The sequence below is a fragment of the Phyllostomus discolor genome, chromosome 6 (genome assembly GCF_004126475.2).
Source record: "Phyllostomus discolor isolate MPI-MPIP mPhyDis1 chromosome 6, mPhyDis1.pri.v3, whole genome shotgun sequence".
Lineage (NCBI taxonomy): Eukaryota > Metazoa > Chordata > Mammalia > Chiroptera > Phyllostomidae > Phyllostomus > Phyllostomus discolor.
Window position 1 is genome coordinate 44,859,897 of NC_040908.2, and position 22,389 is coordinate 44,882,285.

The 22,389-nt window shown below is 39.9% G+C and overlaps 1 protein-coding gene across 2 annotated transcripts in view; it reads left to right on the top strand.

The window, feature by feature from the left end:
* MEIS1 (Meis homeobox 1) overlaps positions 1–22,389 on the top strand; it is a 129,830-nt gene that overhangs the window by 99,278 nt on the left and 8,163 nt on the right. For both annotated transcript variants that reach the window (XM_028517643.2, XM_028517640.2), the window contains exon 9: positions 7,656–7,732. In XM_028517643.2, coding sequence (XP_028373444.1) covers positions 7,656–7,732 — 77 coding nt within the window. The remainder of the gene's footprint in view (positions 1–7,655; positions 7,733–22,389) is intronic.

The following is a 22,389-nucleotide window of genomic DNA, read 5'->3' on the forward strand; positions in this document are numbered from 1 at the left end:
AAGGGGAGAGATTCAGGGGAGGGCAGACCCGGCCGGGGACCTAAGTTGCCATGGGCCCCTGGGCGTGCTTTCTGACCCGGCCAAGCCTCCACTTTCCTAGCTGTGAAGTGGAGCTGAGCGCAGTCCCTGCTCTTGGGGGTCACCAAGAGCACACAAGATAGGGCTTGTAGTGCATTTGTCCTACTGAGAAACAGGAAGCGTTCCAATGAGCTGTTATTTCAAATGATTCAAAGAGGACACGCAAGGGAAGCTCGAGTTTTCTCCCGCATTCCCACTTCCGTCCCCCTACTCCTCCCACCCGGTTTTCCTTGCTGGCCTTTTTGTGCTTCCTTTTATAGCTGCGGTCTTCTACTAAGAGAATCAGTATTCAAGGAGTTCATTAATAATCATAACTGTTCAAAATAATTTTAGCACTCTTCATGAATTTTAATACTTTTAGGAGGAAGATATAAGTAATTGTCAATTTAGAGTCAAAACTTTGTCTTCAGTGCATATCCTTAAAATATTCCTGTAACATGTATGAGTATATGGCTAATAAAGATGAGATCTAAAACATGGTTATTATTTTAGGATTGCAAACTACTTTGAAAGAAGTCTTCAGTATAAAGTACTATGAAATCTTTCAATGCAAGTATTTGTCTTTTTTATGTAGTGTCCTTTATCAATATTTAGTTGATATTTATAAGAAATTAAAAGATCAGACAGGTGAGACAGGCAAGACATTGTAGTATTGACCTCATAATCGACTATGAAATAATGTCTTTACTGCCATGTATTATAAAGATAGTCTCATTAGTGAAAAGTAAAAATTGCTATGAAATATCACCCAGGGTTCAACTTCTCCTTCCACACTGATATCATCTCCATGCAGTAAGGTCCAGTTTAGAGATTCCCACCCGACTTCCCCACATGCACACTTCCACTAGCAACTTCTTCAACCGCTGCTGGATATACAAGAAATCAGAGGGATTGTCTGAGAAGTGGCTTGACTCGGCTTCAGAAAAAGCAAGTGCTGAACCGTTGCTGGGGCACGCTGGGCCTGAGCCTCTTGGTGATCTGGGAGTGTGGGTGGAGAGTTCAGAATGCAGGTAGGAGCCCTGTGACTTCACTGAAGGCACTCCAAACACGTCTGGCTTCTTCGCTGGGACTGACACCAGGGCTCTTTGGCTGCCAGCGTGTGTGAGGATGCAGGGCTCCAACTACTATGCATTCAGGCTCTGTGCTGCGACTGCACGGTGCACTGCTTTTGTAATGCAAATGGGAGGCACAAAGTGTCTCTTTGATAATGTGCAGTCAGAAGACAAAAAAGCATTCACTGAAACAGTAAAACTAATTCATAAAGCTGGAAGACAATAGGGAAGCATTATGGATTTTTTTAAAGGGGAAAAAGTATCCTAGATCAATGTAATTGTCACAGTGTAAGCTATTCATAGTCAATGCAGAAGGGGGACGTGGCGGCAAGTTTATTTACAGTGGGAGAAGTTTTTATAGGCAAAAAAATTTATGTTAAACAAATATAAATACATTTAGTTAGCAAGTTTCTGTTTATGCTCCTTGAAGTCACATATATAGCTGGTTGTTTTAATTTATATCCACAATATTCCCTAGTGAGAAAAATACAGTTGAAGTTTTAAAAGAACACAGAGAGCTAATGGTTAAAAGCCATATGGTAGATTTTTTTTTCTTAAAGGGAGTATCTCTCCATCACATACCAGAGTTTAGCTCAAGGTCAATTTATATTAATGCATTAAACTTAGCTGTGGAGGAGGCAGAGGGCTGGAGGAAAAAGGATAAAAGAAGTTCCGAAATTGTTCCTCCAACATATTCAGCCAAGCAACAGAACATTGCCTTGATAAGGGTTATATTGGACAGTTGCCATAATTCCTCCTGTTGGATCAGCTCCCCCGGTACCTATTCCTATACCTTTTAAAGTATAGCATGTAACATTTTGCTTGAAAATTGCTTCCACCTCTATTGCTTTGTTATAGCTGTTTTGCAGTGTCGGTATAGAGGCAGTTCTGTGTCACAAGAAATTACTAATCTGAGGCTTGAGAAGGGGCAGCATAGCCTTCCATTATCTCACCAGCAAGCTCTGTACAGGATTATTTTCAAATTTTCTACTGCTATTACAATGTGCTGTTGGAGTGGGCAAGGCAGTCAGGGAGGGAAGGTTATTGAAACTTGGTTACCAGGGTAGATAAGATAAAGTTCATCACTGTCTTGGCATCCACATTTGCAGTCAGGGGTGGAAAATTTGATGAAAGGAGTACATTTGGTCAAGAATATCGTTAAGATATAAGGCTGGACATATCCCATCTGTGTGTACTGAAGAGTTTCTTTTTTTCCCATTGACGTTCATCCGAAAGGGTCCGCTTGATTGTTTAAATAAATACATTTTCCTCCAATACATTTATATAAACTTGTAAATACCAGACAACCAACATCAGAATCTGCCCCTCTCCCTATCCCAACCTCAAGAAATAAAATTGGAATCATGCAGAGATAACTTTCTTTAGAAAGTTGTCATTTTCTTTGTCACTTTCTCTTCTTTAGGGCTAAGAAAATGACAGGTCAGACTTAACTTTTACATAAAGCTATTTTTAGATCTTTTTCTTCAGATACCCCTGATTTCTATTACACAGGACATAACTCCAGAAATCATTTTATTATTCTGTGGGGTTATTAAGCAATCACTGCTATCCTGGGTCATGATTAGAAGTCGCACTGTAAATCCAGAAACACGTGAGAGGGGCAGACAATTTCTTTTTCAGCAAGAGACTTACACTGGCAAGGAGAAGTTGAGGTGTTGATTATGCAAACTGAGATGCCCATTGTGTGAGTTATTTCCTGTAGCTAAGGTTTCACTGCCCACAAGCCACTTCTTTTCCCTTTGAGTCCAGCATCTCTTCTCTCCCCAGCCAAACCAGCCTAATACATGTGTGCAGGTTTAATACTGGAAAGGAGGGTCAGCTTTACCCATACATAATCACCGTTTTATGGCTTTCACTCATTCCTGAGGTGTTAATGCAGATCAAATAGGAAACACTCGGGAAAGAGCCCTTGCAGCTACCGCAGCGCCTAGCTCCCCTCTGCTCAATCGTTAATTCTTATTGTAAGATCTAAAGGTAATTTTGTTTGCTCTCTTAATGCGTTGCAGTTCTCCCAGCGGCCCTTGCATATCCTTTCTCAAATTCCCATCTTGATCAATTGTTTGCAAATAATTAAGCTTTTAAGAGATAATGGCATGGGGCTAATGTACACAACAAAGGCGAGGTCTCCCATCACTGTCTATTGGAGTGGTCAAATTTGCTTTGATATCCCAACGTGCTTAGGTTGACTGCTATATCTGGCAAGTGCCATCCGTCTTTCCTTCACAAGAACCTACTGATCGCTCTTAAATCAGTGTCCTTGCCATTTAGGTGCGATAATAGCAAAGGTGTTCAGGAGAATGGCAAGGGGTGACCTAGCCCCTTAGTTGCAATGGTTTGGAATAGAATTCCCATTTTCTTCCTAAAATGGCACTTTCTCTTGATCTCTTTTGTAAAATGATGTCTACTTTGGCCCATCTCCGGGCCTCACTAGCCCCGGGCGGAATGCAACAGGGCTTTGGATGTTTTTACAGCAGCCTTGCCTGTGGCGTGTTGGGTTTTTGTCAAGTCATTTCTTTTTCAAAGTCTACAAAGGAATATCTCATACTGTCCGCAAAAAGCTTATCTAGTAAAGATGCGTAGGATTTAAGATATTTAAACATATTGAATTTCAGTGAAAAAGCCGACTTCTTTGTGAATTTTTGTCTGACTGTGGATTAGGTACCTGAAGTCATGGCTTTCATGTAATACTAGTAATTACAGATTTTTTCCCCCAGGGAATTGAAGGTTTGTGGGACACCAAGGCCAAGAACTATAAGAAAGAAAAAACCATGCAGTTGACCTGCCATAGACAAGGGTATAGGAATTTTGTCGATACCCTTTTTTCCCCTCTTAACAAAGACCAGATTATTGGGATGTTTAATTTTGTCCAAGCTCATTCATTTCACACACACATGTGAAATGTACATGTGAAATATACATATATGCGCGCGTGTGTGTGTGTGTGTGTGTGTATACATCTCTCTCTCTCTCTCTCTCTCTCTCCTGAACAACTGAAAATTGTTTAATGGAGACAGTGCTGGGTCTCTGTAGCTTGAGGCTGCCTAGCAATTATGCTGCATGAAATTAGACACAGTTTGTTCCAATTACTTAAAATCAGATCACATGAAAAGTGACAGAGGGAAAAAAGGGTAGAACTTTCTCATTTTATGATATTAAATTATGAAATCAGAAACTGCATGATGTGAAAAACAATCTAAATTTGCACTGAAACTCTGAGGGCCATATGATTGCTCTTTGACGCTGTAGTGATTCAGGTAATTTTAATGATCCAAAGAGAATTTTTCTGACACCACTTGCATAAATAAAACGTGAATTCCATTTGCTTTATGTAATACTGAGTCTAAACTTGCTCACAAACAGGCATGCAGAAATACTGTTGAAAACACAGAACCAATAAATGACTGTGACAATTCTCGATTTTCAAAGTAACTAAAGGTAAATGGCATAAATATTAATCTTCATCTAGTTCTGGTCATAATATTAAGACACAACTTATGAGACAGAGCAAAATGTACCGCCATCCAGCTATAGTGAAGAGAGACTGTTGACGAATTTATTACAAAAATTCTATGGAAAAATCACTGAACAAGATTTCCATAGGACCTGCCAAACTGCACGCACATTACAGAAAATGTTGTAGGCTGGAAATGACTTGTGTATATCGGTCTACAACTTTACATGGCAAATCCTCACTTAACATTGTTAGTAGGTTTTTAGTCTTTCATCAGAACAAAGCATACTGAAACCAGCTTTACCATAGGCCAATGACATAAACAAGAATCAAGTTCCTACAGCATCTCATTAATGTTGTAACAAAACAACATTAAACCAAATGATTTTATTCAGGGGCTTCCCAAAAACTGGACGCTAAGATGTCCATATGTCAAAATCAAGCTTATATTCTGTAAGAATTGCTAGCCTGGATAACCTTTAACTTTGATGGCTCTTAGAACTCCAGATTACATAATTGAGGATTAGAAAAGTTGTTCCTTGTTCAAAATCTTATAGTCAGTGAGAGGCAGCATAACACACAATCACACAGGGTCGTGTGTGGCTAAGTGCAATTCTTCAACTAGTGTCAGCGTAGAACTGTGAGATATCCACCTTAATTCTATTCATAGGGTGAGAGGTGCATTTGGTTTGTATGGAGTGGCAAGCCTTCATGCAGTGGGAGTTGTGTGTTAAACCTTGGGGTAATGGATTGCTCTCAGCTCAGTATCCAATTATGCGATTTTGCCTGTGATGACTGGCATTATGTAGAGTAGGGAGATTGTCACATGATCTTAGACTATTATGAGGCTTATAGACTTTTATTTGAAAAGAGTGGGTCGACATCACTTTTAGGAATGACATAAGGAAAGTAGTATTGTGGATCTCAAATTGGATTGTTTATTCCTCTTGTGGGCTTTGAAAAACTTTTATTGTCCATTTTGATGTTTGCATCTGAGCAGCTATTCTTTTATTTCACAAATACTTACTGGTTCTCTATCCAGCTAGTCTGGGATTTGAGAATGGTAAACAAAAAAGGCAGAGGCTTTGGAGTGGCTAAATGAGTGGTAAGAGACATAGCAACAAGGAAACAAGTAGTCAGAACAAGGGTTTCCGAGAGCAATGCTGGCTGTGAGGGAAAGAAGAAAAGACTGATGGGAGAATGATAAGGTGGTCTCGAGGACCATGGAGTGGGGAGGGCTTGGCATTTGAGCTGAAACATGAAAGTGACCTGGGAGCCAGAGTCTGTGTGATAGGGACAAGCTCCGCATGTTGGAAGGATAGGAAGGAGGACTTTGGAGCTGGGCAGAGGGGTGGGTGGGGCCACAAAGTCTGAGACGTAGGTGGGGCTGGGTCTGGCCAGCCTGGGAAGCCCTGGTAAGCAGTGGGAAGGTTTTTGGGCAGGGGCCCGGAGTAGAGAGAGTAGAGATCGTGAAAGGTGTTGGCCATGTCCCTCGCCCTGCGAGGCTTAGTTAGACGCTGACAGGGAAACAGGAAATATCACAGAGTTGTGGGCTGCTGACCATTCCTTCCCCTGGTTGGTCTCCTCACCTGTAAAACAGGAAGGACAATCGAGTCCATTTATGTCCCTCAAAGGAATAGAACGAGGATTAATTACCATCCTGTCTGTAATATACTTGGAGCTCTTTAGAGAAAGGAACTATATTCCATGAAAGCAAAGCCTTATTCTAATTGTGTATTTATTGATTAAGTGACAATCAAAGACAAAGCTTATGGGAAAAATTGCTATGTCTCTGTTCTTCGAAAACAAATCCCATGTGTATAGATATAGAAAAAATTTAAACTCACGTATAAGAGCTTTAAAGTGGTCACCGATGTGCCTTCTTAGCATCTAATCAGACTTTATTAATGAGATTAAATCTATGTTAATTAGCATTCAATAGACAGGAATTCAGTTTCCAGTAGCACAGACAGTTAAATGGAGAGTTAGTGGTGCCCTTTCCTGCTTGTTGGAGAGCAGACTGTTGGCTATCAGGACAATTTTTATCTTGGGAGAATTTATTGGGACACCGTGTTTCCCACTAGGCAGTGTCTCTGTAAATGGAAGCCGTGTCCTCAGCTCCTCTCCCAGGCCTTAGTTATGTATATGTCCAATTTAGATATAGTTGATTATTGAACGAAAAGTATTTGTGCCAAAACTAAAAAGGTATGGGTTTCATTTTATTATCTAATCCTGGAATACTTTTTTGTCCTGTGTTTTGAGGAACATAGCTGGGCTTGTTTATAGCATGCAAACATGCTGGTCTTTGATCCCGTACTGGCCTGTGTTCAGAATCTCAGCATGTGTTGGCATTTGGACATGGAAACAAACTTTGGTTGAATTTCATTTGTTTGTGTTTTTCAGAAGAGGTCAAATGAACAGTGGTTAAAAAAAACCCCGCTTTAATTTTGATATTTGCATCCAGCAACAGAGTTATCTGGAGGGAGAATGTCATGCTAACAGTGCTTTTTAACTACTGGGGACCTCAGCTGAGACTCTTGGTTCATATGATTCAGCCTTAGAAGCCTATGGTTCTAATAAAGATATCACATCAAGGCAGTATACTTTTATATAGTCAAAAGAGCTTGACCTTATTTTAGCCCTATAAAATACAGTGAAGACCATACTGAACTTTCCACATTTGCAACAAAATAAACCTGTTAAAGGATAAACTCAGTATCAAGGTTCTGCAAATATCCTAAGTAGCTATTTATACACTTCACTAATCTTTGTAATTGGCTGTCTTTTACTGCCATTAATTAGATGATGTAGTATTCTATTAATAAGAGTGACACACCTCAGCATTTTTACCTTTAATTATAGACTTCACTAGACACTTAGGTTATTGACAAATAGCCTAAATGTTGCCTGATGTACACATTTCTTTTTTTTTAAAGAGCATATCTGTTTATTACTGAGTCTCTAGCCCCTGCCATTGCACCTTGCATGTGATGTGCATTCCCTTCTCTGCCAAAGTATGTGTGCATACACATATCTTTTTTGTCCTCTTTCAGCACCCTTACCCTTCTGAAGAACAGAAAAAGCAGTTGGCACAAGACACGGGACTCACCATCCTTCAAGTGAACAATTGGTAAGTAATTCGGTTTTGTCCTTATACACAATCTGCTCCCTGCTGGCAACCTGAAGCGAATATTTTGCATTAAGAAGACACACCCAGTGTGGCCATTTCCCCTGGTAGCTTGTGGATCCAAAAGTGAAAACAAGCTGTGGAGTGACTGGTGAGAGTCTTTGCTGGTGTGGAAAAGAAAACAACATATGGCTTTCCCTTTCTTTGCTAACGGGTAGGCTTTAGGCATAGTCTAAGTCAGTGTTTAATTCACATTCACTATGGCTCAGCAAATGTATCCGTCTCTATGGCTTTCCTCCTTCGGGATAATCGCTAGAAAGAGTGGATCATCCTGTTTTCTATGAAACGAGGAAATCCACCATCACACATCGGTCAGGTTTCCAATCCATTGAATAACTACATTTGGTTGGATTTGTTAGGACTGTGTGGCCGAGGGAGTCCCCTGCTTTCCTCTTATTTCCTGTCTCTGGAAAAGGAGAAATTACTTGTTTCTACTTGGAAGCTATTCAAAGCTCATGTATCTCTGAACTGTGCGATACTGTTCCTAAATAAATGTGTACACCCTGCTTTGGGGAGAAGCCGAGATTACATATCAAGAATCAGCCAACGATATTCTGAGGAAATGCATGGTGGTATGGCAGCAAGGCTCTGAGAAAGTGTGATTTATTACCCTTTGTTAGGGCACCGAAAGCCAGGTTCCTATAATCACCCGGAGCTAGTGTCATATTTGATGGGTATCGAAACCCAATATCCACTAAAACTAAGTGTAGCTAATTAATTGTCCTAATATTTTTAGATTAGTGTTTATGATGGGGAAACCTTATCCCCTTTGAAGTAAAATCCAGAAGAGGCCCAAAGCCTGGTTGGGGAAAGCAGAGAACTGGGAAGGGCAGTTTGCAGACAGAAGTATTTCTTTCTGTTCAATAAGTGTCAAAGATTAATATTACAGAATCTCTGATTACATGGCCTAATCCATTTTGGTGAATAAATTTGTTCTTGATGTCCATTGCACCTCTATTAACAGACCCTTCTCTCTGTTAAAGAGCCCGGGAGCCTTTGGGAGAGATTTCAGATATATTAAACTCCATTACAGAAAATGTAATTTCTGTCAATATAATTCCATGTATTCTTCAATTTAGTATTTTAGAGATAACAAGCTACTTACAATATATTTGCCTTTGGAGGATTAATTTACAAAGTGCACTATCTTAGGGACACAGACAGACTCACATAAGCGTTGCTTGTAAGGGTTATCAATTTCTATGACCTTACTGCAGCCTTGGGAGATCAATTTTTGCAGCCCTTTTAGTCAAGTGGACAGGGAACCAATGGAAGACGCACTGTAGCTAAATGTGTTGCTAGGAGTTGTGTTGCTGCTGAGGTTCTTTGTTGGCCTATTTTTACCTGCTATTATGCCTGAATTTTCAGGATTGTTGGTGCTATGTATTTGAACTTTAGTCTTTCAAATTGTTTTGGATGTTATTAGAGAGTAGACCATCGATTTTGCATGCACACCTAAATTCCTATATAGTTTCCAAGTTTACACTGCTGGTGAGGCCATTTTAGCACAATGGAGACTGTATAAATACCGTATTTCCCTGGGAAACGTTCTCCTCGCAGGGCCAAGGAGCGGCAGGGTGAACTCTAACTGAAGAAGGCAGAGCTCTTCTGTTCAGCTGATCTATCACACATGCCATCTCCCTTCCTTCCCACTGTTGCTAGCAGACCTCACCCATAAACATACGTCGTTACCAGAGAACACATTCCAGTACAAGCTGCTTTCTCTCTACAGGTGGACAAACTTGCGGGATGGTTCCTGTAGATGCAGCGGCAGGCAGGCCTTCCTGTGACCCCAAGCTGTATGCAGTTGTTATTTTCTTAGGTCCTGTGTACAGTCAGCGATCACAGTCCGACGGCCTCAGTGTTGCAATTAGAAGGGGAGGAAAATGACCTCAAAAATGTTACAGTACATACCATATGTATCAATTTTTCAAAGTATATGCAGACTGTACCCTCAACTCCACATTGATGTTTGATTCCGCACTGGTACATAACTTAAAACATCACTGTTACTTGGTTATGTGGGACGCAAACACAGTTCTGTGCTCCAGTGGCACTGTGGACGTGTGCTGTTCTCTCTGCGCCGTGTGCAGGTTGCAGTGACTGGCTTGCACTGCCTCGCTTCGAATTTGGCAACTGTTTCAACTCTTAACAACCTGGTTTGTGGTAGAGAGTTTCCCTCAAGTAACTCAAACTTGTAAGAGAGATTGCCTTTCTTATGTTTGATGAATAATGACATTCCTGTGTTTGATTTGAGTTTTTAATGGTTTATTAATTTCCACCCAAATTTCCTTTTAAGAAGCTGACAATTGATTTCTTTTTCTTCAGGCTTTGAGTAAGAAATGTAATGTGAACATGGGAAAACCTGAATGGTGCCTACACTGTGGCGTACTGGAAGACCAAAAAGTAGCATAACCACTCAAGTAAAGTGGTTTTCCATTTACTTTGTTGTAATGAAAATTATACAGAGCTTTTCTGAGAGCTTGTAAACATTTTTCCTGTATTGAGCATCAAGCTCAAGTTATTTCCTTTGGGAAATAACAACTGTAAAAAAATCTTCATTCCCTTTCTCTTCATTTAGCCATAACATTTAAAAATGTGTCTTCCTTCCTGGATTTCTTAGAACTTGTTAACACACATGTACATTCTGTACAAACCATGAGTCACTGTTGAAGAGAGTTAATGAAATGCTGAAGGGCAGGTTGGGTGCAGATCAGTCGCAGTTATTGGCAGCAACATGATGTATGGAAACACAATCTGAAAGCGAAAAATATAAACTCGTGTCTAGTTGTTAGCTTGTCATAGAAACCCTGGCCGGCGCAGCTTTCAGTCAGGTTTTAACTAAAAAACGAGGTGAGAAAAGTTTGGAGCGTTGTGATGCTTTCATTCCATCGCTGACCTGACTTTACATTTATTTAGTTGGCACGGGCGATCTGTACTACCCGCCTTGGTTAGCTGAGGTCGAAGCAGATAGGGTTTGGGGGAAGAAGAGACAACAGGGACAATGTAAACAGCGAAGTTTAAAATAAGACAGATTTGGTTAATTACGAGACGATTCGGACTCAAAGGAGTAACCGTTGTGAGTTCGCATGTGCTGGACCTGCTGGAGTGAACGCAGAGGGGAGGAGCCCGGGCACGGCTGGCGTTAGCGCTGACAGGAGTGGGAGCCCCGGGTGGAATGTGAGCCGCGCTGGATGAGACCTCGCCGGACGAGTCTGTGCCAATACGCTTTTTTGAGAGTTGAGACAGTAATGCAAGGATATTTGAGTAAAAATATTTTTATCTAAATTAACTAAGTATTTGAGGTAACTGCATGGTTTTTAAAAATCAATTTCTATAATTAATTGCCTAAATATTCCAATCCAGCAGGCTGTGGGAGGCTTACACTTGAAGCATAATAAGTTTTGAAATATAAAATGTGCTATACATTTATGTGTTTTTCTTCCTTTGCTCCCTCAACTCCCAATTATGGTTTGATCCAAAAATGATAAATAACAGCATCCGGGGTTCTGTCTCTTTGTCTCTCATGGCAGTTGTGGTTGTGATCAACACTTCTGTCACATCAGCAGTGAAAACAGATTACTGATACATTGCATGTTTTAATCAATTTCAGCAGAAGCTTCTTAAATTCGGAGATTAGATGGTTGCTTACATCGTCAAATATTTAGGTAGAACTTTAAACACATGCACACACAAAGTCAATACTTGTTTTCTTTTCCTCCAGATGAACTTTATTTTTTTACATTGAAAATGTGAGTATAGAGTGGTCAGACGAAAACTCCCTTGTATGTTTGCATAGCAGTGTTGCAGACCTGGGGTTCCATGTGATGCAAACTCGTGCCCGTGATTGTGTCTTACTTGCTGGTTGCCTCCGACACATCTGCCTCAGCAGAGTTCTAGCCTAGGGTGTGCTGAATACATTTTACAGTTTCTTTGTTTACTACTTCTCATTCAAACACTTTCCCATTAAGGCTAAAGTTAAATGATCATTCCTTTACGATCGAAGAAGGCCATATGGATTTTAGATGCAAATTACATAGTATATGGAAGATACAGTATGTATGTGGAGAGAAAAACCACTCTTCATCAGTCGGGTGCATAAAATTCCACGGAGCATCCTAACATCCAAGGTGACACTTTACAGAACTATCTTGGTGCTATAGTTCTCAGATTTAGTACATACACCAGATTTTCCTAGTTACTTCATTTATTGCCTCAAAACTGCAAAGCACTCAGGCATCACTTCCCATTTATTACTAGTGGGGGAATAAAAGTGTGTTATCCTTAGAGATTTATGCTACTGGCAGGTAAAAATGTAAACTTCTTTTTTAAAAAAATAGGATCTCCCTTAATATTATAAACAGATTCAACTGGTAAAGGTCAGATTTCTTTCTGAGTTATGGTAATAATGTAGCAAATACTTTTATAAGTAATCAAAGATCCTATAAATATAGGTACCTGTATAGATGTAAATGTTAAAACATTCACAAATTATCCTTTCAACTTCTGTGATCTAAAAATCAATAGGGGGTCATAGGGTTTCATAGAATTGCTCTGCTTTTCCTTCTAACATAATTTAATAATACATTTTACAGATGTTGTTTAAACATTAGGTACAGATTGTTTTGTCAATAAAGCTTAACGGAGGCATGACACAAAAGCCAGAAAAACAGATGTACCAGAGACAGGGCACCAAGCAAGAGGTACCATTTGACCGCAAAATGGAAGTGCAGGGCATGTAGTGCTTTTCCTTGCCTAGGAATTACCTAGGGATGGAACAACTTCACACACAAAAGGTAATTTTATTAAGCAGGTGGCTTACCTTTTTCCCTTGAGAATCCAAATGTAACCTACATTTAAGGGAGACTTCATAATTGATCAATGGAGTAACAGGTGCAGTCTGCTCCTTAAAAGAAGGAGCAGACGGAGATATAAATAGAAAAACTCTCCAGAACATCTCAGAATGGGTTGTTGTTCTCCAAGCCACAGTTAATTGCTATGCTTTTCACCTTGAGTGTCAATTCTAATAATATTACCTTTACAGGCACTTACTCTGGGCTTAGATTATAGCAATCAGTAATACTCACTAGATAAAATACTGTCTGGTTGCTCATAAGAAAATATTGAAATCAGTCAAAAAATGTTTAGCTTGCATATTGCCTGAGACAGGACTGGCGCCGTGCCAGGCAGGCAGGGTGTTATTAGGAAAGCTGAGCAAATAGCTTGCAGGGAAAAGAGCTGTGAATTTAGAAACCTTCAGGTATTGTCATGTCAGAGAGTCTTAGGGGTTCAACAGAGACACCACTTTTGTCTTCAGATTTTAAAAATTTGCAACAAACAATCCTCTTTGAAAATGACTCTGCAGTCTGTTAAATATATATACTTTGCTGTAAGTTTCATGTCACAAGTTTACTCAGATCCCTGCCCTCCCCCCCTCCACCCCCCGGCCCAGTTAAATTACATAGGTCATACTGTGAGGGATGGAAACCCTTGAGGAAGGAGTAGGTGTTGGCTGTCTGTGCTGGATGGAAAACCATGCCCTTCTACCAGGGGACCTTGAGTCTAGGTGAGAAGAGAGACAGGGATGCGGGAAGTAGAAAGCTGGACTTGAAAGTCCAAGCGCTGTTTTGGGTAACCGCTGTCTCCCCCAGCCAGCATTCAAGGACTGTTTGTGTGCTTTTCAGGATGAGATAAGAGTGTGGTGCCTGAACCTGAGCGTTGGTACCACTTGAGGAAATAGTGCAGGACCTCTTAGGGTTGGGGCTCAAATGAGGCCCAGCGCTGAGTGAGTTGGGGGACTGATTTATCCATCAGCACCTAATGCTTCAATGTCTGTGATCCCTTTCAAGGCAGAGAAACCAGTGGCTTGGTGGTTGACTTTGAACAGGGTGCGTGGATCAGAAGACTTGTTGGAAGTCCTAATTAAGCCAGATTTGTTGTTTTCATTGTCTTAGCACAAGTATTGGGTCCAAGAAATGCAAAGAACTCCTTACGTGTCATGCAACCTAGCAGAGCTGGGCTTGACTCCCACTTACTTGCAGAGAGCTTGGGAAGGGAGGGGGCTGCATGGCATCAGGATCGAGGGGAAGAGTCCAGGCATCCACAGGTGGCTAAGACCAAATTCTCCTGTAAGCCCTATGACAACATACAGCTTATAGGGCAAGCAAAGGGAGGGATTATCTAGGGGAAAGAACATTTCGAGTCAAAACATTTTATTTGTTGTCCCCACTCCTCGCTGGTGAGCTGCGTGCCCTTGATGGAGTCCCTTTACCTCCATGGCAACAGCTTCCTCTGCCTTGCATGGTCAGGTACGACTAATTCCTGGAACTCTAAGTCTCTTCCAGCTCTAATGTTCTAGACTGGATAATAATGCGAACCAAAGAAAAACACGTTTAATGTTCTGAAACTGACTCTGATTCCAGCTTTGCCCTAGGACTGGGGAGAAGGAGAGGGTCCTGTGGTAAAGAGACAGACAGGAAAGTTAAAAAGTTGTTCTGTTTCTTCATCTGAAGCGAATCAAGCACTGTAAAATAAAAACTAGATGAAGCTAAACATTATCGCAAGACATGAAAAACATGTATGCTGTCATTTTAGGGCTCATAATAGAGATAAATCAGTTGTTTTTAGCAGTGTGCTTCGAGCCTGTGAAGGGCATGACAGATAATAGGCTTGAAATTTCTGAAATTATTGTACAGCAAAATTTGTTTTTTCCTCGGGCGTTCAATCTTTTTCTCCAGTAATTTTGTACATGACAAACTTTTTAGTGGGTGCATTAATAATCTATAAGTAATGGGTTGTCAGGTGTCAGTTAGATAAGATTAAAAGACTGTTTAAGCATTATCCATTTGCTTCTTTGCGCGAGTTTTATAGGTCAGGAGAAATAACTTTCTGAGTTGTGGTTGAGTGTGCATGTTGGTTTTTTCCCAGCCTCTCCCTCATTTGGCTCCTCTCCAGGTGTACGTGGAAGAACTGTATTACGTTACATAAATCCTGCATGTAGGAGCAGATCGGAAACTCACACTGTGTGAATCAAGGGGACACATGTTTCAGCTGTCTTCTGTAAACTTGTTTTAGTTTTCAAAGGTTACTCTTTTTCTTCTGAAAGGAAACTCTGTGAGGGGAAGAAGCCTCCACCGAGAGGTACTCCCAAGCTTCAGACATTAGGAGTCTCCTAGCAAGTCAGGTTTAGGTCTATTCTTGTCAAATCGGCCTTAAGTGTGTTTACATATAGTTTGCCTTTCTGGTATTTTCTGCTTGCACAGACCTGATCTCCACCTATTTTGTGTCAACAGTTGCTGAGGCTGGTGCTGGGTGATTAAACCACTGAGCACCGAAGCCGCGAGCTGTGCCCACAGAGAACCCCTCTCACTTACATCACCATCTTGCTCCAGGCTGCGCCTACATAAAACAAACAGCATTTCTGAGTGGTTAAAAAGTCAGCCTGAAACACGCACACAAAAAATGGGGCAAATGTTGTCTCTTTGTTGAATAAAACAATTTTCTCAAAAATGGAGTGGAGCCAGGGGCGCGGGGGAGGAAGTGTTTCCGAGGGCGAACGCTGCCTCGGGTCGGACCCGCATTGCTGCAGCGTGAGAAAGCCTCGAGCTTCGTGGAAATGCTTTGCGTTTTGCTCTGTTCCTTTTTCAGTGTTTAAGGGGAGAGAGAACATTTTAAAAATACCTCCAACAGCGTGGATGCTTGTAACTTTGGCGAATTCAGGGCTCTCCTGTTCAGTGCCCTCGTTGATATGTTCCTCTTTATTTTATTTCCGTTCTTACCAGGCTTTTCAGCCTGGCCCATTAATACAGGAAACAATGCACGCTCCTGGGCTCGTGACACCTGAACAATAACAGACGGAAAACTTTAATCGGCTCCCATCCTTGAGCGTCCGCTTTTCCTTTTTAGCCTCTGAGCCAAGGTGACCGAAGGACCCAGTGCTTCACAAGATTAGATCCATCGCTGAAGAAGGGAAAACGTATGTCCTTTCTCAAACATGCCAACTCTTTCCGGCCGATGGGAGTTACTGGTCTCAGGTTCAAAATGTAACTTCACTCAGCAATGAGTTTCCTGTCACTGGAGAGATCTGGCTGAATATTGATAAAGTCACTACTTTTCCAGAATAGAATACTACCTAGGGACGAAAGCTAAATGTGTCACGATTAATAATATATAAAAGTTTCTACTATTTTGTACCCTAGGATGCTGATTTAAATGTAAACCAGTACTTTTGAGGGTTGTTGACTGGTTGAAGGATTTCGTTGGCCGGCAGCCCTAGACTCTCTGCCGTGGTTGACTTGATTTAATCATTCGTGTGGGGCATGGTTCATGTGTGCTTGGGAAGGGCAGGGAGCAGGGGATGGTGAAAAGCTAGTTGAAAGAATTGTCCAAGAAGTCAGATGCTAGCCCCCACGTCTGGTCACCTGGCAGTGCTGTTTGCAGAAAGGAAAGACCTCCATCCTTGGGGGCCGGGTGAGGAGGGGGTGGGGGTGGGGGCAGGGAAAGCACATCAGAATCATTCTGAGTGAGCGTAGTATAACAATGCCTTTTGGGAATTAACTTTGGATTTTAGTCCTGTTATTTCTTTTGAAATTGCAAATAACAAAGGGATATGAAATCTTGACATTTACCCACGGGGAGCCTGGATTCAAATTTTAGAAACCCTGTGCTAAGGAACAACAGAAGCCAAGACCTGGGTGGAATTGTTTGCATCATGTGACAGTTGAGGCTCATGGCCATACGATGTTACTCAGCTAATTAGAGGCGAGGATGGGGCTGAGCCCTAGTCCAGCACCTCTTCCATCCCACCCTTATGTGTTTGTTTTTAACAGCATCATGGAGATGTAATTCACATGCTGTGCAATCTACCCACTTAAAGTGCTCAGCTCAGTGGTTTTTAGTAGGAAGCTACCTCCACGGTCCATTTTACAACACTGTCGCCATCTCAAAAAGAAAATATGTACCCTTTATTTATTTTCTGTTTAATTTTCGCTGCAGTAACATTAGTTAATAACATTACATAAATTCCAGGCGTACAGCATTATAATTTGATATCTGTATACTCCATTGTCTGTACCCTTTCGCTATCACCCCACCCCACACCTCCATCCACCATCCCCGCAGCTCCTGGCAACCACTAATCTACTTTCTGTCTCTATGGATTTGCATATTCTGGACATTTCACATAAATGTTATTGGATAATATGTGGTCTTTTGTGACTGGCTTCTTTCTCTCAGAATAATGGTTTTAACTTTCTTCCATGTTGTAACGCGTCATCAGTACTTCAGTCCTCTTCGTGACTAAATAATATTCCATTTTACGGAAAGACCACGTTTTGGTTATCCGTCCCTCAGCTGGTGGGCAGTGGAGTTGCTTCCACCTATTGCGGCTATACGCATTTGCGAACAGGCTTCCTTGTGCCATTAGGTGTTTGTGAGAATCGCGATAACAGCATCCCAACAGACCCCTGAGTTGAGTCTTACAATTTCTAAAGCACTTGCCTGTATTTTGACTGTGATGATTAAGCATGATGTTGTTCAAGGAAGAAGGCAGCCACTGAAAAGGGAAATTCACATTCTCTAAACTTTCTCAGTGTGGCTTTAGATGCCCGTAAGCATTTTTCAAAGATTTGACACATTTGAAGAGGAGGTCATTTTGTTAGTTTTAGTGTCTGCCTTTGAAAATTTTTGTCATGTACTTCATTTGTCAGAGTTTTGCCTTTTTATATAAGTGGTTCCATTTGTATTTAAGGACCTACATATTATTGCATTTTGGTATACATTAAACAGAACTGGTTTCAAGCTTTACTCATTGAAACAGAAATTATAGTGAATATTCCACGGAACAGAGACAGGCCCCCATTCAAGTCAAGTCATCTTCATTGTGTCATTCTATAGCCTAGTTTGGCAGGAAAAAGTAGAAACCAAGCTATATTTTGAGATATTCTCCCTTGGCATAAATGGAGACTCCAGGCTTGAGAAGTGCTGGGTTGGTTGGCCAAGGCCTGGGAACTAAGGCAACTGAAAGAGAGGCCCTAGAGAAAGGAGAGGACTCACCGATACTTCAAGGAGGCTATGTATTCCATCACATCGCATGTACACCAAGGCCGGTCACTGTTCTCACACGCAAGCGTTCCAGTGCCAGTCATTCAGGGGGAATTTCATTAAGAAAACTGTGTCTTTGATCATTATGTTGGCCATGCACCCCAACTGGCAGCGACATACATGGTTTGTGCCTATTGCCCAGGATAATTATGAATAGTGTTCTTTTACTCTCAAAAACATCCCAGTTTAGGTGATAAATTATTTGGTCATTCTATGTATAATGGAGATTGGCAGAAAGTTAAATTTGTTTTAAATAAACACATATTCTTTATGGGATGTTTAGTTAGACGCAATGTTATTGACTTTTTGTGAATATGGGAAAATTAGAATTTATGCGGAAAATGGTTCAACTTAAACCAAAGTGAGGCACATCTATTGTTTGATAATACCTACTTTAACTTCTTCATTGCTATAGGAGGTTTTGCACTATTATCCTAGATTGCCCTTTGCTGATTCATTGTGCTAATAATAATTTTATTTCTATGTCCTTTTCTTATATTTATATGGTTACAAAGACTCAAATTTGGTGAATTGTCTGTTACATTTAAGTAAATATTTTATAAATGCCATTTTGTTACTATGGTTTACGTCAATAGATACTTAAGGTATTTTTAACTGTTGAGTATCTCTTAGGCTAGATCTGGTGAAACAGCCTATAATCTCTTCCTTTGAGTTTGGAGCCTAGTGCTTTAGTGATCTAAAAGGCTGCAAAAGAAATACAGACCCCCATTTAGGGAACCACTCCTGCTTTGAATTCAGGTCAGATTAAATGATTTAGCAAACTTATATATTTTTTAGAATAAAAAATCACTTTACAATTTGCTTTCAAGGAAAACTTGTTGTATATAACCTAGTGATAAAATATTTGGAACGTTATTATTTCAACATCTAAAGTTCAAAATAATATGTAGCTTTTTTGCATTAATTTTTTGAACTCACTGGGTTTTTTTCACTAGTGTCTCTGAAGAAAATTTTATATGTAATTAACCTCCTCAATTTCAGTTCTTTCTAGAGTAATTTGACAAATATATCCATCACTGGAAGAGAAGGGGAACCTTCTCAGACTGCTGACTGATGGGCTTATTGCAATTTGAGCAATATACTTCTAGGATGGATGGGGAGCGGAACCTGTGCGCCTGTCTCCCCCATCCTGTCCACTCACCTCTTCCACCCTCAGACACACAGATGATGTATTGCAGTCTTGGAACTGTCAGATCCTGGAGGAGGTTGGACAACTAGAGAGAGGTACCAAAAACGTGATTTCATAAGGCTCGACTTGAGATTGAGCCAACTTTCTTGAGCATCTTAAAATCATTTTTCGTGCAAGTTTATTTCCCAGAGAAAGAGAGTGTAGAAAGCGTAGATCCTGAAGACTGCCCATTGTGGATCATTAAATTCCATAAATAAATCTAAATCTAACATGAAAGATTCCAACAAAAGATTTTCAAGTTGGTTTCTTGTTTTAAAGAACAGAGAGTTATTTGAGAGATAGGTAGAACTCCTTCCCCAAAAGGTTTATTTATAAAACAGGTCTTAAAGTTATTAGAAAATGCTGACTTTGAAAAAATATAGTACATATAATTTTATTTAAATGACTGTGATAAAGTTGAAAGAAATGCTATGTCAAGGAAAATTCATGGACTAGAAAAAGGACAAAAGTCTGGAATTCAGCAATGACCTTCCTATGTGACATTTTATATGTGAAGATTTTTCACAAAGTTTAATTCTATAGAAATATTTATAGAAATTATCTAAATGAATTATGTATCAATCACATATTATATTTGCATGTTGTTTATTTGTGACTGAATAATGAATAGAGCATGTAGAAGCCACCAGTGCTTACATTTAAGAAGGCAAGGTATTGATTTTTATTTTTAATAAAATGTCTGTGTAGGCATTTCTAACTATACCTAAATACTAATCAAAGATGAGTATTATTTGTAATTTCTTTGATGGATGAAACACGTGTAGAAGGCATCTTTACTAACATATCCTGCTATTTAAGGAAATCTTTTCTTTAATATTAAGTTGATAATTTGAGCTTCTTGGGCGTAGGGGAAGGTGTTGTGAAATGGTGTTCCCCCATTCCTGAGTGGGTGCCTCCTGCCTGCTGACTATGCACGCATGCCTGGTGGGCAGGAGGCACTGTGCGGGTGACTGACAGTCATCGCTGTTGGGAGACAGCAGCGCTCTGATTTCTGTGGCTCACTGGGTTGGTAGTGACGTGCTAAAGGAACAAACGGTGGGCTCCTCTTAATCATCCGTGAACAAAGAGGGTCATAAACATTGAGGAATAGAATTAAGTGAGTAAAGGGGAAAGTGCCGTTTCTGAAAGTGAACAAATAATTTTTCTTTATTTTTGTTGGTATTGCAGAGGACCATACAAGGAAGACCAAGGTATAGAAGTGTAGAAAAAGGGCAAAGCTATGTGGAAAAAGCTGCCTGTGGAACTGGGAACATGTACGTTGTGTTTCGGGTTAGGTGGATGCCCACTATAATCTCTCTACCTCTCCTGGTTCTCACCAAGAGGAAACTAAACTTAGCAATCCAGTTTTGTGGGAAGGAGCCAGGGCGAGCAGTGGAGGATAAACTAAAGGACAAAGGTCAACTTTTGAAAGCTGTTCTACCAGATCTTGCTCAGAAAACTATTCAGGTATTCAAAGACTGAGAATAAAAGGAGGTAGGTGGAATTAGCAGAATGAAAAAAAAATTAAAAAGTCTAATAAAAAATCTGGGGGGCAAAGAGAAGAAAGAATAAAGCAAAACTTTGTGTATTTTTTTAGCACAACTTAGGATTCATCTCCCATTCTCCCTGTCTGATTCCTATTTAAAAATGCAAAGACTAAAATGCAACTTTGAGGTGATCCCATGTGTTATATTTTTGAAGATTTTGCTTCCCTATTAACCTCCCATTTCCCCTAACTAGGACTTGTGTCCTAAACAAATAACTAAATAACTAAAAAAACCCAAGTAACTAAGTAACAACAACAACAAAAAAGAAATATGAGTATTTCTCTGTACATTTTGACCTGGAATAAAGCTATAAAGTCAATCCATTACATTCCTTTTCTTTTTAAAACTTCCTGGTTTGAGAAAGGAGATAGTTGGGTCACAGGAAGAAATTCTAATCCATGATTCTATGAAAAAGGGTAATATAAGGATTATTTTCCTTATTTAGTCTCTACCACCTACAGGATGTCCAGTTCTTAAAGAATATTTTACAAAAGGAGATTGTAATTTCAAACAAAATGGGATTTAAAAAAGTATACCTCGATGTTGAGAATGTAACATGGAAAGCAAACAGAATGTTTCCCAACCTGAAACATACTTGACTGAAACCCTTACCTTTTTAAATGCCCAGTTCATGGCAAGTTTGAGCTACATTCTCCTAACCCACGGTGTGAAACTCCTGTGATGAGTAAGAAAAACTATCTGGCTGTTATGTATTCCTGATGTTATGTATACATCTGAGTTCTAAGGGCTGTAATGTTTGGACATCAAGTGTAAAAGTTTTCTCATATCTTTAAGCTAACAAACTTCTTAAAGAGACCTTATCAACATGGGAAATTCTAAAGATTGTGTGTACTTCATGGATATATTTTATTTTAAATTACTTTGTGGTTATTGGAGAATGTATATTTTATTGTATATTCAAACTGGGATTGTCTTTTTTTCATTTCTCTCTAAAAACACTCTTTCTTGTGTTCAAGCTCTAATACGTATATGTATTTAGTATTCATATGTAAATATAGACCTATATTTGAAGACACACATATGAGCCTAAAAAGAGTATTTTGCTGATGCTTCTTGAAATGACAGTATTTTAAGAAGGGAATATGTTCATAGAAGTTCACACAAAATCTGAAGTTCCTTTTTTGGTTCAGTGTTTAGAAAATTCTCGATAATTTAGAATCTTCCACAATGGAAAGTAAAGCATTCTGTCACAAAAGCAGGGAGGATGAGACACAAGGTCAAAGGGCATTTTAGAAACAAACAGCTGGACCAGTTTATTTAAACAGATACAGGGATGGGGGAACTGACCTCTGTTTGACTTATAGTGGGAGGAGCAAGAATGTCATTTTATTGCTTTGCCCAGAAGGAAAATGTTTTTGTATTTGAAATCACCCCGAAGCCATCGAAACACATGGCTTTGCTGTATATAGCATAATTCCAAAGAGAGTACATACAAGACAGTCTAGGGGAAGGATACAATGCACTAAGGAGAATCAAATGTTGAGATGGTTTTAAGATCAAAGGGATGATGTTTTAAAAATTAAAATATTTTGCTCTTAGTTGTTTTCAGATAAAGATATCTACCATGACCCCAGATAATAATTTGTTTCCTGTAAGTACAGGAATTGTAATTCGGTAGCATTCTGAGAGTTTACGAGGCTTTATATGAGTTGATGAAGTTTTCAGAAATGAGAAGTTCCACGTATGTGATCCAATGGTTTAGACAAAGTGATTAGGTATTCTTAGGTTTTCAAAGTTTGGTT